We start from the raw sequence: 21,605 nt of genomic DNA, 5'->3' as shown, positions 1-21,605 counted from the left end.
AAAAGGACTAATGCTAACATGATAAAATTTAACATAGACAAGTATGTAACAACTGTTTAACAAAACTCATTCCATTCCCATCCTATTTGTGTCAAGAAACCAAAAGAACCAATAAAGAATGGAAGAGATGTGGTTCAGCGGAAGTGTGAGTTAAAACAGGGATTTTGGCTGACCGGAAGCTCGACAGGTTTCAACAGTGTGGCATGACAATCTAATATCTAACATGAGATTTGGCTGTATTTAGAAAAAGGGAAAGGAGCCTGCATTTTTTTTTGTTCCTGGTCAAACCACACTTGATTCTGCATGTAACACTGAGAAACCGGAGTAACTGAAGCTGATCATACATGGAGCAGTTGACGTGACTGGGAACTAGCATTTTCATGGGCAAAGATGAGAGAGTATGGGGAGGAACACAGGACCACACAAAAAACTTCCTTCACACAGTAAAGGGCTATCTTATTAAAGAGGCTTTAGATTTGTCCTCTGTGGTCCAAAGGGGCAGGAAGGGATTTATAGTCATTAGGAGAAAAAGCTTTCTAAAGATCAGGTCAGGTTGTTCGTACAGATGAAACAGGTGGTCTTGGGAGGCAAGGAGCCCCTGTCACTAGAGGTATTGCACTAAAAAACAGATGGGATGCAAAACGTGTTTGTCAGGGGGAGGGGGGATGTACAAAGGGGACGTGCGGATCCCCAACTTTAGCAGAGGTCGGAACATATAACCTTTTAAGTTTCTATCAATCCTGAGAATTTCTTAAAATGGGAATAACTTCCTAAAATAGTCGAACCCTAAATCTGTGAACAAACAGTTCTGTCTGAAGCTGTTTTTCAAAAACACTGGAAGGATTGCTGGGGCAAAATTACCATACAGGATTTTGAAGAGATTAGGTTTATACCCGAGAGCCATCAGGATGTCCATAAACTCTTTATTACCAGCCCTCTGATGCCTTTGCTGCTACTGTTGAAATAGCTCCACTAAGATTTCCTTACAAGGACTGAACTTGTCCCAGGGACACAAAGGTTACTGCCCATCACCCTAAAGTCCTTCCAGCCAATTTTATAATCCACGGGTGATACCGTGACAATATTTTTTGCAGTCATGACAATTTGAAAACAGGATGATTTAAAACTTTTTTTTAAAGTAAAATAATCTGGAACTTCAATTACCACAATCCTACTACTTGAAGCAAGAGCTAAGCTTCCTCCAATATATTTGATTTATAAGAACATACAGTGATGGGGGCGCCTGGGTGGCTCAGTTGGTTAAGCGACTGCCTTCGGCTCAGGTCATGATCCTGGAGTCCCGGGATCGAGTCCCGCATCGGGCTCCCTGCTCAGCAGGGAGTCTGCTTCTCCCTCTGACCCTCTTCCCTCTCGTGCTCTCTATCTCTCATTCTCTCTCTCTCAAATAAAAAAAAAAAAAAAATCTTTAAAAAAAAAAAAAAGAACATACAGTGATGATGAGCAGATCAGGCACACTTCTCCTGGAGAGAAGAATACTTTCACGTGGTCCCTCCCTTCTTTATTTCATAGGCCCCAAATGAGATCTTACCTTGCACTGAAAGTCAGATCCTTCATATTTCATACACCCTGAAGCTAATGTGGTTTCTCCCTGGTCATCTTCTTCTATGATGGCAAAGCAATGCCCATTAGTTCTAAAAGAAAAGACCCCCCCCAAAAAACATAACTTCACATCAGAAAGTACCAATTAAATCTCAATTTGAATGTGACTGGGTACTAATGACCTTTAGTACCTTGTTTTTTGAACTAGAACTGCATTCACATGTTATTTATCAGCAAAATTCTATGGGTTTTCAGGCAAATGAAAGAGTTTCAAGCATCTGAACTAAAACCTTATGGTCCAAGGTGGAAAAATTTCTTTTAAAATGAGCCCTCCAAATATGATTATGTAACTTCTCTTTGCTAATCACAGCCATGTGATCACAGGAAGCTGATTTATAAAATTTTACAAAGTAAAGAATCTTAATGTTTTAAAAATATGCTTAAAAACGGCTATCTCTTTAGGGCACCTAGGTGGCTCAATCGATTGAGTATCTGACTGTTGGTTTCAGCTCAGGCTCAGGTCACGATCTCAGGGTCGTGGGATCAAGCCCTGTGAACAAGATTCCGTGTTCAGTAGGGACTCTGCTTGACATTCACGCGCGCTCCCTCTCTCTCTCTCTTCCCCCGCCCAGCCCTTCCCTCAACTCGCACACACTTGTTCTCTCTCTCTCAAATAAATAAATAAATCTTTTTAAAAAAAGACTTCCTCTTTTTATCCATAGGATTTTCAGTATTCACATACCACAGACAATAAATAAAAACAACTTTTCTATGAAACACAAAACCAGACTAATGACAAAGAAAAATATACTTGGGAATAACAGACTGACTAAGATCCTGAGAGGTGCATTTTACTGAATGTGATATGAAAAAAGGGATAACTTTTGAACAGCTTCAAGAAATTTACATATATATGTATTTAACGAAATGTTATCATTTTAGTATTAGTATATTGGAGTTTACCCCTAATATATTTAGACTTTAACGGGTAGGAAGACACTTGTAAAAGCCTTTTTTTTGTGGGATGCCTGGGTGGCTCAGTCGGTTGTGTCTGACTCTTGGATTTTGGCTCAGCTCATGGTCTCAGGGTTGTGGGATCAAACCCTATATCGGGCACCATGCTCAGCTGAGAGTCGGCTTGAGATTCTTTCTCCCTCTCCCTCTGCCCCTCCTCCCACTTGCATGCACTCTCTCTCTCAAATAAATCAATAAAATCTTTAAAAAAAATAAAAACAAAAGCTTTTCTGTGTGCTCTTACTTATTCATATCAGTAAGTATATTGTTTCTACTTAAAAGACTTGCAGAATTATTAATTTTTTTGTAAGGAAAAATGCTAAGTGTGGGGCAAAATTCTGTTAAAATTAGTGATTCAGTTATTCTGGATTACTAAGCCACTAACAGCCCACACATATCAGGCACGTATTACGGACAATAAGTTTGGCAAGAAATTACCTGGTGACATAGTGTGGAACACTCCCCTTTGACAAATTATCCAGGCTGTCACAATAAATTCAACTACCACCAGAGGACAAACAACAAATCTAAGACATGGTGAACTATCATCTAATTTCAATATTTTACATGTATACTTTTTGGCTTTATATCTGGTGACATTCAAAGAGCATACAATCACTAGGAAAATACAAAGCAGGATGTTATTACCTTCATAACAGGGACACAATTAATTAACTGATCAGACTGTGTTGTTCAGGGAATTTTTTTGGCTAGTAAGTCAATTCTTCAATGTCCCCAAACAATATGGAATAGAATTATATGATCATTTATAAATGTGTTGAATAGTTAACATAAAATTAAGTAGGAAAATTAAAACCGTCATATAAATCAGATTTGGATTGGGAGCTCACTTGTAAGAAAGCAAAATAAAATTAAGTATCACAATATCAACTCCTATCTTTCTGTAAAATATTTCAACCAATTCAGAATTATAAGATTTTGGGTGAATTTCTTTTTTGGTAATCTCTAAATTTTCTACAGTAAGTATCAGTAAACTTTATGATAAAAAGATTATTAAATAAACTCAAAATGTTAGACAAATACCAGATTCCTTTTATCTCCTTTAAAAAGGATATTACAATGTTACTGTAAGAAAAGAACCATCAATCATATAGTAGTACTAAGTATTCCCATATACAGAACAAGAAGTTTTTTGGCTCTTTGGAAAGATACCATATAAAATTAAAGAAAAAAAAAAAACCCTTAAACAATGTAAACAATTCTTAAAATAGCACCAAATGCGCTCCTATTCTCATAACTTTAAGAAGGACTGCATAAAATACTTACATGCATGTGTTATTAATAGCATCATCTGGGCAGTGTCCTGAGCAATAGCACTTTAAAAAAGGCAAGGTATCTTCTGGTGCTAAAGTTACGCCATTTTCTGATTTTTTCTGGTCAGAGTCCGATTTCATCCCAGTACCATGAAGCATACTGTCTAGATTCTGCCCTGTATTCAAACATGAAATCTGTGAATAAACCATTTCTGAAAAGCTAATTCTTTCAATTTCAATTTCCAATGAGAAGTTTCTAGGTTTTCTTATTACAGTATGACAGCTACTGTGTTTAATTAAAAATGCATTTCATTCATACATTTAACATTTGTTAATAACCTATTATGCACAGCATAACCGTCCCAGGTATTGTGGGACATATGGAGAGGACTATGTCACAAGTTTTGCACAGTGGAAGATAATGTGGCAAAGGTAGAATATGGTCATGACTTTAAGAAAGGTACAAAATGAGAAGCGATTTCAGGGAAGTCTGAGATTGTTTCCAATCATTAAAAAAATACACAAATATGTTCTTAAACTCCTTGGCTCAAGACTTGGGACTAGCTTAAAAAAAAATAAGTCCTTTATTTGTGCTTCTACGTGGAAGTGCAATTACTAAGCATCTCGCTTTGGATTTTAATTGCTTAAGTGAGGGAACTGCGAGAGCAAGGGGACTAATCATATTATCTGGTGCCTTTCATCTCAAGGCCATTGGTTCAAATCCAGCCTATGCTGCCAGAAACTGAAGGTTACTGTAGGGCAGTAGTGAGCTTATGAAAACAGAACTGTGTTCTTGCATTAGAGTCAAGTAGCCTCAAATGACAGATACTGTCATATTTGGTACTGAAATCTTTCAGGCTGAAAGCAGAACGGAACTAAAACGTTTTAGTAATTCCGCCCTCTCTCCGAATCAGCTGAAATTGGCTAGCCTATTCCTTGTATGGCTGACCTCCAGGGAATAGTATGTAGAGCCAAACAGGTATAAAATATTAAGAGAATTGTGTATAAACAACATTTCATTATAAATGCTAAATAAGTGGTTCAAGCATAATGTGGACTTGACTTCAGGTCTCCTACTCCTCTGCCATCCTGCTCCTCCAATGTGGATTTGACTTTAAATTTAGCCATACCGGTAAGATGAACTATTGAAAAGAAAAAGTAACACACAAACACACACTGATAACAGGAAAAGAATGTGCTAATTTTTTTTAGTGACTCCATGGATTTTAATAATTTTAATAATCTTCATTTAACCCTTTAAATTGATAACAAAGCTTAAAGACCTCATTTACGTCAGGAATGTCAACTGTAAAAAGTTAACAAAAGGGCAGGATGTCCAAGAACAGAAGAAATCCACTAGGCTAAAAACGAGGCAAACTGGATTGTGGTCTACTATGGTCCTATGATGGTCCCACCACAGTTTAGTTAGCTGGATGATCATGGACAAGCCCTGTCACTTCTTCAGACCCATTTACTCAGTAAGACAGCAGGACTAGAGGCCACCTGAAGTCTATTCACCAGCTTTAAAATCCACTATGATAACAGAAGGAAGCATTAATTTAAGTATAGAGAGCAAATGGTAAATAATATACTACATGCAATTAATTTTTCAAATATCTAGTGATACACAGAAAAAGCAGTATAGTGTGGTAGAAATGACATGGAAATAACAATGTGAAGGTAAGGGTTCAACTCCCAAATATATCCATTGATGTTACTCTCTGAACCTCTTCTATCTCTAAAAAATGGTGATAATAATTCCTGCCCAATTCAACTCAAGGTTATATATAGATGAAATGAATGTATAATAAAGGGCTTAATTACATATAAAATAGGGTACAAATGAGGAAATTATTTAATAACAAAGATCATACTAAAAGATCACCAATACCTAGAATATTCAAAGTTATATCCTGGTTAATACACATAAATTTCCCAAAACACTATTTGAATTTAGGAAATTAAAAATCTTAATTATAATAATTTGCATCTGGGGTTTATATTACCTCAAATATTTATTTAACAAAACATTAATTAGAGGCCAGCTATGTGCAGGCAAGTTACCGATTGCTGGAAACTGATCTGGTCCTTGAGAAATGGGGAAGGACAATAAGCACATAAATAAACACACTGTGAAAAGTGATATAATACAAAGGTAAACAAAGGAAGGAGCCTGTAACACAAAGTCGGCCTAGGTGTCAAAAGCAATGAAAACTAAGCTGTATCTTAAAGTTATAAGATCTCCCTAAATAGAGGCATGGATGCAGAGAAAAATAACTAAGCAACAGCCTCTCTGCAGTATCTCCCTAGGTGACAGCACCCATCCTACGGTCTAAACAAATCTCCTTGTTGATGGTTCCTAGATTTACCCCTCCAGCCTTGAGCTGCTTAAGTAATCTCAAAATTAACTTGTCCAAAATGGAACTCATTAACGTATCTCCTCAAACCCATCTCCCCAAGTCTTTTGGCTCAATCTCCAAAATAGATCTCAAGTTTTTCCACTTTTTTCCAACTCCACTGCTACTACCTGGTCCCATCATGCTGTGCCACTTCTGAGATAGGAATCTCCACACTCACCTCCCTACTTCTGTTCTTGGGCCCTCCCATCCATTTCCCACATAGGAGCCAGAGTTATCTTATAAACATAAATCTGATCCTGTCACTCCCTGCTTAAAACCAATTAATGGCTCCATATGCACTCAGAATAAACTCCAACCTCCTTCACCATGCCCACCGCCAGCAGGATTTGGACCCTGTGTACCTCTCCAATATCAACTCACAGCACCTACCCTCCATCATGCTCAGGCATGCTAGCCTTCTGTCAGTTCCTACAATATGCCAATCTCTTTCCACTCACTAGTCCTGTGTTTACAAAGCATAAAATCATGAGGTCTGGGGTGGGCCAAAGCTATAGGTTGTATTTCAAACAAATACATGCAAAAAATACTTAAAGTTTACATGCTCAAGTGTAACAACTGAGAAAAAACCACAAATATATATAAATACAGAGATGAATAGCTAAAAGATACAAGTGACTGTATATAGACACATTTATACCACCTTCCTTTGTCATTAATGGCAATTTTTGGCATCAATGATCTTACAATTTTTTTCCAGATTAAATAATTTTTCTTACTTTCCCAGTCATCTATGGTCTTCCTTTGTACAAAGCAGAGAAAGTCCTCCCCCTTCCTTAAGACAGAATGTCTAGAATAGGAATCAGAAGGCAAAAGGTAGGAGAGCTGGAGGGACCAATGGGACATCAATGCTTTGCAGGTACAAAGTGATCAGTAACAATTCTTAATCTATGTGCTACGGAGTGGTGACTACTAAAGGTGGCTTCCAAGTTGCCCTTCTGAATAGGAGTTTATATAGTACTTATGCAATTTCTTCTTCATCATTGAATACTGGGTGTGTTGGGAACCAACAATTTCTCTCTTAGGTACCCACTGCTAGACCATGAACAGGCCCATATGAACCTGGTGGACAAGGTTACATACTAACCAAAAGTCCTGGATGAGTGGCCAAGTGCATTAAGTGGATAAACCTCTGGGTTATATATACATATATATCTTTGAGGAGGAATTGAGTATTTCCACTGACACGAGCACTTTTAGCATATGAGAAGGGTATGAGACAGGTGTGGTACCCTGCAACAGATGCTGTTAGGTGTTCTTCTTCCCTTTACCTTGCTAGACACACACACACACACACACACACACACACACACACACACACCCTTTTTTAAGTATTTGCCCCCTCCTCACACACACACACACACACACACACACACACACACCCTTTTTTACGTATTTGCCCCCTCCTCTCTCTCACACACACACACACACACACACACACACACACACACACACACACACACACACACACACACCCTTTTTTAAGTATTTGCCCCCTCCTCCATGTGACTGGAGGAAGCACAGCCCTACCCTCAGTAGAGACAACTGTTTTGTCTAATCCAACAATTTTAGTCCCAGTCCCCTTGCCACTGCTTACACAAGAGCATAAATTAATTCTGGCCAATAAAGTTAGAAGGAAGTCCGCTGCAAAAGGAAGGGGAAGGAAGAGGAGAGGTGCCTGGGGAAAGATTTCTTTACCAATTAAAAAGAGACACAAGAGACATCGATTCCCTCTTCTACCGAATGCTGTCAACTCAAATTTGCCATGTCTACATGGGATCTCTGGCCCCACAGCAGCCACATTGTGGCCATGGAGTGAGTTAACCTAGGGCTAAATTAATAGGTGGAGAACACAGTTGAAAAAGAGAAAGAACTTGATGAGAGCCAAGGAATTAACTTACTGAAGTCCCCCTACCATCAGACTTCTTGTTTTGTAATACAACATTTTCCTTATTGTTTAAGCTATTTTGAATTGGGGTTTTTTTTGTTATTGTTACTTAAGAGATGAAAACACCTTAACTGACAGAAGAGAAAGAATCTGTTCCAGACTCTTTAAGTTGTCCCAAGGGTATCTATTTTCCCTATCTTCCTAACTGACCAAACTGATTTTGTCCGGCGGGACATGTGTCCAGCCATAAGCAATGGACTTAGATTAATCTAAGCTCACTGTGATGACCCCATCTCCCAGTTTTCCAGTAGCCCTAGCAACTGTCTCAGTTTATCCAACAAAACACAATAAAATCTGCCAGCAGAAGGCTGGTTTCTGGGGACATTTTGCTTTCCTGAAATAACATCCAGTTGAAGTCAATGCTGACCCTTTCCCCATTTTCCTTCCTCCAATGCAGATAACAGCAGCCGTTTTGTAACCATTAGGGAAAAGCCAAGAAAACTACAGATGTCAACCTTGACACCTCAACTACTGAATCAGCACCAGCAATATCTACCATCTACATTAAAAAATAAATCTACTTGTTTAAGTCACTGTTTGTTGGGTAATCAGTTTCTTAAAGCTAAAATCCATTTCTAAAACTTGTGACCAAGCCAAAAACAAGGACTAAATAGCAATTAGATGTTAATATCAGCTGACTCGTTCTTTGTTCCAACTTGAATAACTTTATCTCAATGTAAAGGACTTAAATCTTTATCAAAACATCTAATGCTCCAAAAATTCCTGTTTACATCTAGGATACATATTATTGTTTCTACTTTACAACTAGGAAACCAATAATATGGAGAAATTTACTTTCCCAAGACACAACTGAAGCTAAAGTTGAAGCTAAAGTCAAGTTATTTCCACTAACACCACTTCCAATCCTTAGTAATCTCTAAGAAATAACATTTTCTTCTACATTGGTTTTGGTTTTTTTCTTTAAGACTAAATAGTTTTATTTAAAGCAACTCTCAAACTAATCTTTTTGAAAGGAAATGTAACAACATTTGGCTATTCATCACAGAAATGTAATTCTTACCAAGATTTTTCACTTACACCTGATAACTAATTACCAGTTTATTTCATCTAATAAAAGTTTATTACAGAATAATTTGAATCAGAGTGGGGAAAGAATTTTGAATTACATTGCCTCTGTGTGATCTATATAGATTTTTTTAAAAATTTAACATCAAATACTAATTATCTGGGAGTGAGGTAACAAATATGCTACTATTAATTTAACTCATCTTCAAAACAGCTTTGGCTGAGGCTGATCAACAAGACATATAACAAGAGCTGTTAAAATAAAAGTGTTTTATTAAATAATTTGGTATTTCACCAAAAAAAAAGTGGCTTTTCGAAGAGGGCTCTCTGTATTCTGAGCAAGAAAATACTAAAGGTATCAATTACACCTAAGACAAAATATGAAGCTACAGATTTTATTTTTATCTTTCAAATGAAAACATCAGGGGCTCCTGGGATGGCTCAATAGGTTAGGTGTCTGACTCTTGGTTTCGGCTCAGGTCATGATCTCGGGGTCATGGGGCTGAGCCCCACATTGGGCTCCATGTTCAGCAGGGAGTCTGCTTGGGATTCTCTCTCTCTCTCAAATAAATACATTTAAAAAAAAATGAAATTGTCAAAAAATTTGTGCTGTTAATTGTATTTCTTGCTAGTAGATATTAATCTTTATCGCTCTGAACAAAACTTTATGAAAGAACAATCTGTGATGACATAAACTTAAGAGAATGAAGATACCCAATAACTTTAAAATCCTTTTGCAAGAGTACTCTCTCTTCAGTTTGAAATAATGTCCTAATTAAACCATCTGGGAAAAATCCCATGTGCAAATATAGCCCATCTGATCCTCAGAGTCATCACAATAATTTCCTGTTTGGGAATTCCAAGCTACGAACACAAAATTACAATGCTGTTCATAAATAAAACTTTTGAGTATTCTATGAAGAAATTTTAGTATTTAGCACATACAAATGCAACTACCTTTCTGAAGTTTTTTAATGATGACAAAATGATTTTTTAAATTATTTACATTTATTCTGTATTGTATTTTAAAGGAGAAAGGAATTTTAAAACTATGTCTTGAGTACCTATTACCCTGTGTCTTAGTCTTACTAGGACAGATACTTTACTTTATACTTTATCTCATTTAATCCTCACAAGACTTAATGTTGCATATCATAATGCCTATGTTATGGATAAGAGAACAGATTCAGAGAGGCTGAAATTTTACAAATATTTGAAAATGTTTCTATCACAATCACGTTCAAAATTACCTGGCATGTATTTGTTCTTTGCCTTTTTACTTAAAAGTTATGCTGGCATATTGAGCCTACATGTTCAAAAAGGCACATGAGTAGAAGAAGCAGTTTCAAGAATGGGTATTTTAAATATAGAAATGAAATACTGAAAAAGATTACTTAAATGAACACTGATTTACCTTGAACATAAGAAATGATAAACAGATAGGCTCCCAATAATTTGATGTAAATATACAGCTGAGTCATTGTTCAATTTTAATGTTTCCTGTACAGTGTCACCTCTAATAACTGGTCTTGTTATGTCACTAATTTAAATGACTTTAATTCAAAGAGATTTTCTTGCAAAAGGTCTCAATCACTTGACAATGACTCCAACTTCCACTGCTTTCTCTTGATTCCTGAAAGATAAAAATATAAAAAAGGTAATGAATATAATTGAATTCTGGGAAGTTTTCAAAACTAAGAGAGAAAAACAAATGCTCAAACATTCCTTTAAATAATGAAATACATTTTGGGGTGGGGAGAGGGAGAGAGAAGGGGGGAGGGGGAGAGGGAGAGAGGGAGAGAGAATTTTAAGCAGGCTCCCTGCCCAGCATGGAGCCCAATGTGGGGCTCAATCTCACAACCCTGGGATCATGACCTGAGCTGAAATCAAGAGTTGGAAGCTTAACCAACTGAGCCACCCAGAAATGAAATACATTTTTAAACATTAAAGCTATCTTTATTTACAATAACAAATAGGCACTGTAATTCAAAAGCTTAAATAATTCAGTAAATAGATTGTCACCTCTCCTGATCTCAGATTAAGCATATGTAAAACAAGTACACTAAATAATCCCAATAGTCTTTTCTGGCTGCTCTAATTATTTTATTAGTAACAATTTCTAAATATACGAAGAATAAAGCAGGAAAAACTGAATTTAAAATATGAAGTTATTCATCAATCATCTTTCAAATCCTAATAGATGTGATAAAAACACCTCAAATCTTTGCAATAATTTATTCTATAGAAGAGAAAGCCTAGCTAATCACACATATTTAAATAAGCAGTGTGCTTCATCATTAAAGCAACAGAAATATATCTTAAAATTATTTTCCTAAAATATTGCAAATCTGGCTCATTATAAAATTGAGCTTTTAATATGGATGATGTGAAATCTAACCTCCCCAGTTAAGATCTGGCAATTATAAAATAGTTGAAATGGGTAACAAAAAAACCCCCACTATTTCGTATATAGATGAATATAATTCTTTCTCCCATCCTATTGGTTTAGACAATTCGATTTTATTGATTTCAGCCTAAACTATTCCTGAATGAAAAAGATTTTATTTAGTCATGACTTAATTACCCCTAGCATGATTTCTACCATAAACAACCTGAGCTTTCTATTTTATCAACCTAAGAATTTTTCACTTTACTTAGCTCTTCAAAGGCACTTACAGTATTGAAGAAATAAGGTTTATAGAGTGTCATTTATATTGTGCATTTTAATATCTGACTTCTAAAACGTCTACAATTTCTCACTTCTCTACTATAAAATTAAATTGCTTCCCATCTACAGAATGCTGAGACAGTAAGACATAAAATCTAAAATAATTACAGAACAACATCCATAAGGTGATTTAATAGCATTTCTTGGGAAAACTCCCTTCTTGAAATTACACAATTGTGATTCTACGGATACTTGTTCCAGGTTTCAAATTCAAAAGCAGTTTGCAGTATAATTCCAACCCTGTTTTCCCATCATTATTTCTATTTGCCTACTAAGTATCTCTACTAGGATTACACAACACTCGTCTAAATTAAATGCATTAACTTTCCTTCTTAACCCTCTAGGCCTGCCTCCTTCTCCTGCACTTGCTATCACTGAGGAAGGTAGTGCCATGTCTTCAGTCACCCATGACAAAAAGCCTGGCATCATTTCGGCCTCTCCTACTAGCTCCGCCCGCTCCATACCGCCACCCACTCACCAAGAGCACTTTCTGAGTGCCTATAACACATCAGTGCAGGGTGCTAGGATACAGATATGAGTATGGCAGTCCCCGCTGCAAGGAGCTCCTGGTCTTAGGTGAAACTGACTGCTATGACTGGTTCCATCTTCCAGAGTCATTGTTTCCTCATCAATTTATTTAAAGCTAGTATGTGGTCTAGTCTCATTAGAGGGACAGCCAAAGCATCCTGCAGAGCAAGTGAGGAGACTTTAAGCACCTGCCACAGTCACAGTCCCTTTCATTGGAAGGGGATTATGTGTGATTTCTTCCCATAAACATCTGTGACTGCTATGCTGGGCACAAGTTCAAATCTTGATCTGCCTGAAATAAGTAACCTAACCTCTCTGGATGAGTTTCCTCATCTGTAAAACTGAAATTATATTATTAACTCGTAATTATTTTAAGAACTAAATGAGGTAATAGCTAATACATATTCACCTCTAATTATGTACTAGCACCATTATAAATGCTTTGAATATATTATCAAATCATCACAACTAACTTGTGAGATAGGTGCAATTATTATTTTAATTTTACAGATGAGGAAACTGAGGCAGGCACAGTTTAAGGAATTTACTGGTAAATGGCAGGGCTCTAATTCTAATCAAGGAGATCTGATTCCAGAGTCCATGTGTTAACTGCTACCCTAGACTGCCCTGCTGGATATTTTATGTATGTTACACATAATTATATATTATAAAGTAGGAGAGCCTGGTATAGAATAGGTGCTCAATAAAGTCTCCTCCTCTCATACATGTTTATAACATGGCACAGGAAGTAACAGGTGTGATCTACAATAACGTGTATAGAGAACAGCTAGCTATCAGCCAACAGAAGACTAAAGGTAAAATGGCTTCAACTGCCTCAGTTGTAACCCAACAATGGAAAGCCTTAATCTTTAAAAGAAAAATATTAGGTTTTAGCTGACTACCAGCTCAATATGCATCAGTGCTTATGACAACTGCTGAGACATGAAGGCAATCTTACCAAGCAGGGACGGAGGCCCACTGCTGTAATCAAAGAGGGTCACCACCTTACTTTATTCCACCTGGTCAGGCCTCTTGAACACTTTAGAGAGGAATGACAGGAATGCAAAGGATAGGGAAATGACTACACTTGGGCTTACAACTCAAAGATCGGGGCCTTTGCTCACAGCATATCAAAGGAACCAAGTGTGAATGCACCTCTGTCAAGGACATGACAGACAGGACGGAAAGGAGACTAGACCAATTAAGTGATTCATCGGATTCCTTCTAATGCTCAAGTCCTGCAGGAACAGTGTTCTTGCCACTGACTATTAATTTATTTCCTAAATATTTATTAAGTACCTATTATATACATGATTCTGTACTAGACACTGAGAATAGACTGATGAGGGCAAAACGGACCCAGCCTCCATGGAGTTCATAGTCATTAAACAAGACAATTAAGATAATCAGGCACTAAACAAGACAGTACAAATCATATGTAATCATAACTTGTGCTAAGTGTGAGGAAAGAAAAGTGCCAGGTCCGAGAGAGGCATGGGGTAGTGACCTAATCTCATCTGGAGAGACTAAGGGAAGCCATGCTAAAAAGTGACATTTAAGATGAGATCTGAAGAATTAGAGTTAGCCAGGTAAAGAAAAGGGGGTGAGTTCTAGGCATAAGGAACAGCCTGTACAAGAATCTTGAGGCAGAAAAGAGCAATGGAAGAATGGTATTTCTGAAATGGTGAGAATAAGGGGTAGTTGATGGGATGTGAGTTTGAAGAAATAGGAAAAACAAGGACCAGATCAGAGAAGAGTGTATGAAAGATCTGGGATTTAAATCTAAGTGGGATGGGAAGGCAATTATCTGGTTTCTATATAATGGACTGGAGGGGACAAAAGCAGAAGTAAAGAGACCAGTTGAGGACAGTATAGTAGTTTAGGAGAGGGACAATGGTGCTTAAGATTTGGGTGGTGGTGGTACAGTGGATGGGTTCAAGGTATATTTCATAAACAGACTCAACAGGGCTTACTATTGGATTAGATTGTGCGGTAAGGGAGAGTGAGAGTCAAAGAAGATCTCTACATTCCTGGCATGAGCAATTACTGGAATGAGGACAAGCAGATTTTGAAAGGAGGGAAGAGATCAAGAGTTCAATTTTAGACATCTGAGATTACCCAAAGGGAATGTCTAATGGGCATGAAGTTTAAAGGACACATTGGGTACTGAAGATACAAATCTATTACGTCAACAGCATAGAGTATTTGAAGCTATGGCTTTGTATGAGATGGTGTTCTAAGAATGAAAAGAGAAGAGGGCCCCAGAACACCAACATCCATTTAAAAACTGGATTAATAAAAGCATTAACACCATATATATTTATTTGGCACTCACTGATAAAATAAGTTTATGGTCTAGAACCTATCATGTGCAATATTAATGTAGTGTATATTACCACAACTGGAATATAAACTAGTATTCAACAAGTGATACTTTTTCACAGGTTAAAAAAAACAACAACAATCTACCAAAAGATCATTGTGCTGATCTAAAATATGTCCACAAGTGCTCTGACGGTACCTTCAATAGGTAGAGCCTACTTCTCTGCCTAGAATTCCCACTGGTTTTAATGAGTCACTTCTAACAAATAAAATGAGATGGAGACAACAGAGTGTGACTTCAGAGACTAGATCATAAAAGGCATTTCCAATTCCACCTTGCTCTTTCTTGAAACACCCACTTTGCGGGAAGCTAGCTTCCATGTCATTAGGACACTCAAGCAGCCTTCCAGAGAGGGCCACGTGGCGAGGAGCCGAGGCTTCCTGCCAGCAGCATGTGCGTGAGCCATCTTGCACATGGATGCCGCAGCCCCAGGGAAGCTTTCAGGTGACCACAGCTTAACCGGCACAATTCATGAGACCCTAAACTAGACCCGTCCAGCTAAGTTCCTGGTGGATTCCAGACCCTCAGAAAATGTAGGAGATCATAAATGCTTGTTTTAAGCTGCTAGGTTTTGGGGTAATTTGTGGGGCAGCAACAGAAAATATACACTGCTATATAATATAGTCATTATGAGAAATTTGCTAAAATAATAAAAAGCCTAATCACTGTAAATTATTGCACAGCCAACCAAAAAACAAGAGTCTGGAAAGCATAGTCAAATCAGAGCATAACAAAAGAAGTATAAGATAGTCACAATGCCCAAAGAACTGGTATATATAAGTAACATCTTTCTTTCAAAGGAGTAACCAAAAGTATGCGCTTTCTTTTAAAATTATCTCAACAAGTAAGGTTCATTTTTGTGGGGAGAAAACCATCCCTAGTTCTACTCTCTATACTGTTAAACATGTGCCCTTTTTAACTATGAGTTCCAGAATGATGACATCAATTTTATGTTCTAGGTAGAGGCACTTTTCATGTAATATCCTGGCAAATTTAAGAGAGTGAATTCTGATGTAAGTCTACGGGTTTCAAATATCAGCTCCAGTATTTATTTGAGATGTAATTTGGGAAAAGTTATTCAAGCTGTCTAGATCTCAGTCTCCTTAGCCACAAAATGGGAATGATAACTACTAACCCAAATGAGTTAGCATCGTGCATCTCGGTATTAACCATTCAGTAAGTAACAGCCGTCTGTTGTTACAGTTGTGATTACTGTTATTAGTAATATAAATACTGATGACTTTCCCTTTATTTGTCCCATCATAATAACTGTTTCTGTGATCATGACATAGCAAAACAGTAACCATATTTTACAACCATTCCTGAAACAGAGTATTTTATAATTCTAACATCTGAAAATAACATTTTTTAAATTCCTGGAATAACTCATTGGAATTTTTATATTAAATTTAAAATACCTAACCTTGCAAAGCTAAGGATATAAGGAAACACAGACCTTTGAAATGCTACATGATCGAAATTTCAAAATGATGCTGGTGTTTAAAAGTTATTTTTAAATATTTAGTTCAAATAGGCATCTAAATAAATTTATTTTCCATTGCTATACACATAGATTGGTGCTGTTTGTTCTTCAGGAAAATAAAACTAAGGCAAATTATTCAATAAAATATAAATGGTTTCTTTTTAAATAAAAAATTACAAAGCTTGGTAAACAAATACGGCTGAACCAATAGTTCAATCAGAATAAAAAAAAACAGGAAAAGACTGAAGTCAGCTGAAAAAACAGACTAAAGTCATTCTTTCCTCTTCCCTTTAAGCCCCCCACCATTAATTTTTACTTTCTAGTAGTGAGGTTTGGGAATTTTCAACAAGCTGGCCAGCTGCCAATTCCATAAAGTGGTGAGGAGCAAACTCCCCCTTCCAGGGATCCCTCCCCCTAGGCAGCTCCAGGCGCCTGGCCTGACAAGCTTTCTGAGAAGGACTAGACTCACTGCAGACTTTCTGGCTCCACAGCCATTGTCTGCATGGCTGCTTTGCTCCTTATCCAGAGCTTGGATTAGCATAAGAATATTGTCTTTTCTCTTAACCAGCAACCCATCCATTTCTTCCCCATTTCCAACCTCTACTCCCATCAATCCCTGAGCTAATACATACACAGACAACTGTGGTAACACCGCTCATGGCTATTTTTATATCAGTGTGAAAAACAATCTCACCCAAATCTAAACATAAACCCTTAAGAAAATAACATGCTTAAATAAATAGTTATGTAAGTTTATCTGTGGTAATACACAGGAATCTCACCAAAAAGTCTGCCTTGGAGGCTGTGCTGTGAGAATTTGTGATGGGTGAGACATTCATAATGAGGTCTTTTGGAAAGTCTGAAAAAGGAGCAAAGAGAACCAACCAAGTTCCACTTTACAGAGACATTTCTAACTGCCATGTCTTCAACACCTTGAGGTCACTAATTTCATCGTCACCACTGAAGTTACTTCCTAACTAGACTTAACCTTTTCCCAACACTCCATTATTTATTCAAAGCAAATTTAACGCATTTAACCTTTGTATTTCTGCTAAATCATGCCCTCTTTATTCAAAACCTTTTCACTTTCCTTCTGAGCCAAACACAAGTATGAATTCTCCAGGAACAGAAAGGCAAGACAAACTAGTACAGCCTTATACATTGCAGATGCATTTATACGTCCTATATCCCACACCAGGGGCCTCAATATTAGATGCACAATAAATGTTTCCTGGTTTATCAAGTATTTTTAAAAACAGGAGATAATCTATTTTTAACCAACTTTGTACTACAAATCCCCAACCTAGTTACTCCAAAGTTTTTTTTGTTCGTTTATTTCTATTAAATGAAAAAGCTCACAAATAATTAGAACTAGATTATGCTACACATCAATCTTTGGCACATCTGCACTCAGAAGAGATTCTAACTGGCAGCTGTGCATTGAGGGGGTCTGGGTGTTGTTCTGTCTCGCCCCTGGAATAAGCACAAATGACCAAAAAACAAGCAAAGTGTTTGCAGAGATGCCTGGGAGGCACAGCGTTTGGTCATCCCTGTTTAGGTGTATTAGGGGTAACGGTGAACAATACCATCTCTGTTTTCTGCACAGTATTTTTACACAGATAAAATCAGTATAAAATGGTGGTGAAGAGTTCAGAGTCTAGCATACGACAGATCTAGGTCTTCTGTGCTGATTAAATGAGAGAAACTCATAAATATTATTTAGTGTTCACTTCATGTTAGCGTATCACCATCTTTATAATTTGCAAATTAGTTTTATGTGCATTATACCATCTGTATGACCCTTACGGGAAGTAAGATTATCCCTACTCTGACAGAGAAAAGACAGGCTCAGAGAGCTAAAGCGACTTGCTGAATTTCATATAGCTAGCGACCTGAGGAACAACTAAAACCCAGGTCTTTGACCCTAAGGGCCATGTTTTATCAGTCGGTACGTGAGTAAGTCCATCAAAAAGTAAACAGGAAGTTATTTTTTATTGAGCCACGTAAGATTTTATTTCATCTTCACAACTCTGCAAGGAAAAAGTGAAGCTCAGCAGAGTTTCGAAACTTGCCCAAGATCACACAACCGGTAAGAGGCAAGTCTGTTGCGACAAAGCCCAAATTTCACTCACTAATGCAAAGTCAGAAGCCGGGAGGTAATGAGAAAAAACCCAAAAGTCGTAGGCTCCTCATTACACACCACTGCTGCTCAGAAAGGGAAAAAACTCTCAATGCTCTACTGTGTGGCACTGAGCTGGGATACTGCTAACATGTCTTCTACCAGCTAGCTCCCTCACAGGCTCTGCCAGCAGGGGACTAAGAGAAAGCTGGAGGAGGGAGAAGGGACTTGCTTCTTCCTCACCTTGCTGTTCCCTGTCAACCACCTCAGCCACACCCTCCGCACAGGTGGCAGCAGTAAGTTCCTAGTTTCTAACTTGCTGCCACATTTCCAGAACCAGCCTCATGGCCCACATTCAGACCCAGGGGTGCCGGCACCTCAAAGTCTGAGAGCCAGCTCCTCAGAACCTATGCTCTGAGCTCCTCAGGGGCCAGCAGCAGCCGGGCTCTGAGCTGCCTCCACAGGGGCACACATTTCTCCAAGCATCTAGGTTCTGAAACCTCAGTCTCTTCGGGGTGGTAGCTGCTTCTCACAATGACCATTTCTGCTTACTCCCAGTGCTCCACTGGCTTTTTCAATTCTCTAATACCTGTGTAGTCAATTCCCTATACCAAATTCTTCCTGTGAAAACAGCCACTGTGGTTCCTGACTGGGCCCTGATTGATACAAATACTTCTAGTAAACAGACCTCAGAGAGTAACAGACTATACACACACACCACGCACATATTTTTATATATATTCACTTCACCAAAGCCAACAACATAGCTAACATTTCCTAAGTGCTTATAAACTGCATTTTAATATATATATTCAGAGAGTTCTAAGATATTTTGACCTTACAAACAAATTCTTCTAGACTCAGCAAATTACACTTCTCGTCCCACAAATAATTAAAACCTATCCAAGTTAGAAGTTTGTTCAGGATAGGCTGGGCTTTCTATTCTAACCTATGTGACCCAAAGTCAAAATGCTTGAAAGAATACCAAAATTTGGTTATCAAAAGATTTCTCATTTCCTTAAGCAACACTACATGTAATCAAAGACTTTCGTTGTGGCCAAAAAACTAATTCAAATGCTAAATCAATCTTTAAGTGGAATATATTCAACTTCCAGAACTAAGGGGGGAAAAAAAAAGAACAAAGCAAAACTTCAAAAATAACAAAAAACCCCTACCCTTATTTCACTCAGGAAACTAAATCACAATATATCTGTATTTATGCCCTCAATGTGAAAAAACAACCTTTCAAAAACAGTCATGAGCTTTTGCAAGTGTGTCCCTCCCTAAGAAGATCTGGAAATATGCGGGTGGCTTTTTGGTTGGTGACAAAGGACCAAAATAGAAAATGCAATGCAATGTTCAGGGACGATCCCTCAAAACAAAGAACTGTCCCCACCAAATGTCAACAGTGCTCTCCTTGTTGAGAAATCCGGATTCTTGACTAAATGATCTACCATTTTTCATTATCTAAAGGCTCCTCTGTGGTTCTAGATGTTCAAAAAGCACTAGTATTAGGCCTCTAGGAAGAGAAATTATCTTGATCAAACTAATGTCTGGATGCAATTTTACTTTTACTTTACTTTTTTTTCTTCTCACTTGACCACTTTAAAAAAGAATCCTATTCTTGCTGTATTAACCACAGTGCCTACACAAGGCAAAAACAACTGAAAATCATTTCTCTCCACTTTTTTCTCTATTTACAGTCTTTTAAAAAAATTCAGAGCACACAGGTTTCCCTGAAGCTCCAGGAGTAGAGGCTCTATCCCAGACTAAGCCACTCAGCATATTCCATCCTCCATGCCAGAATGAAAAGTTCATGGGAGCAGAGACACCGTCCCTCTTTCAGACTGAATAGGCCTAAGAAAACAGCTGCCCAAGAAGCTTTTGGCAGTTACGTTGGCATCAGAAGGGGAACCAGAAAGCAGAGCCAGGAGACTAAGAGAAGCCAGGTCCTTACAGCCATCAGTGAGTAGCAACCTTGCTTGAAGCCTGAAAAACAGGCACTTTTCAGTTTACAGTCAATAAATTCCCTTTATTTTTTAGGTCAGAGGGAGTCAGTTTTTCCTTTAGAACCAAAAACATTCTAGTTGATAGGAAGGTTTAAGGGAAAGGAACACTTGAGTATTCTGGGTTAGATTAGCATAAAATGAGTAATTCTGAATAAACTAAACAACAACATAGACTGGTATGAGAAAGAGTTCCGTTAAGATAGCTCAAGTAGCATACAAATTTACTTAATGAGACCAGCAGCTACATAATTTATTACTCCTGGTCTTTCCCCTCTTACCCCCCAAATCTGCTAGCTCCCTCAGTCTTCTCACCTCAGCGAGTGGCCTCTCTACTTTTCAAGTATCTCAGGCCTAAAATCTTGGGAGTGATTCTTGACCATTCCCTCCTTCCTTCTCATACTCCATCCATATCCTAGCTCTCAGCAAATCCTGCTAGTTCTACCTTCGAAATATACCCAGAACCTATGCGCTTCTCACCACCTCCACTGCCCTCTCTCTGGTCCAAGACACCAACACTGTTTGCCTGGATTATTGAACAGCCTCCTAACCAGTCTCCCCACGTCCACCCTTGTCCACCTACAATATACTCTCAACACAGCAGCCAACGTAGTGCTAGGAAGCATATTAGGTCACATCAGCCCTCTGTTCACTCCCAGTAAGAGCTGAAGTCTATGATGGCCTACAGGTCTCGAGCTCCTCCACTCCAGCCGCACTGGCCTCCTGTCCCTGACACATGCCAGACCTGGCCCTGCTGCAGGACCTATGCATTGGTGGGTCCCTCTGCCTAGAACATTCCTCCCCTAGACATCTGTATGATTTGCTACCTTACCTCTTCCAAGGGCTTACTCAAATATCCCTTTCTTATTTATAGTGTTCTTGCTCACCCTATTTAAAAATGTAATCCCATCTTCACCCCTGGCACTCCTATCCTCCTTCCCTGATACCTATTTTTTTCTCTTTAGCATTTATCATCCTATAATTTGATATACAATTTACTATTTATTTTGTTTACTGCTTGCTACCTGCTCCAGAATGTATGCTCTATAAGGGCAGGGGTGTTAGTCTACTTTTTTACCCTGTATTTCTAGCACCAAGAAGAGCGTTTGGCACATAGTT

General features: G+C 38.0%; 1 protein-coding gene across 8 annotated transcripts in view; it reads right to left on the bottom strand.

The window, feature by feature from the left end:
• BMPR1A (bone morphogenetic protein receptor type 1A) overlaps positions 1-21,605 on the bottom strand; it is a 135,900-nt gene that overhangs the window by 24,023 nt on the left and 90,272 nt on the right. For all 8 annotated transcript variants that reach the window (XM_027586675.2, XM_027586724.2, XM_027586719.1 and 5 more), the window contains 3 exons: positions 10,654-10,872; positions 3,862-4,024; positions 1,550-1,652 (listed from right to left, as the gene is read on the bottom strand). In XM_027586675.2, coding sequence (XP_027442476.1) covers positions 1,550-1,652; positions 3,862-4,024; positions 10,654-10,720 — 333 coding nt within the window. In that variant the 5' untranslated portion in view covers positions 10,721-10,872. The remainder of the gene's footprint in view (positions 1-1,549; positions 1,653-3,861; positions 4,025-10,653; positions 10,873-21,605) is intronic.

The sequence above is a fragment of the Zalophus californianus genome, chromosome 15 (assembly GCF_009762305.2).
Source record: "Zalophus californianus isolate mZalCal1 chromosome 15, mZalCal1.pri.v2, whole genome shotgun sequence".
NCBI lineage: Eukaryota > Metazoa > Chordata > Mammalia > Carnivora > Otariidae > Zalophus > Zalophus californianus.
Note: the sequence above shows the minus strand (reverse complement) of the source record. Positions and strands in the feature narration are given on the sequence as shown.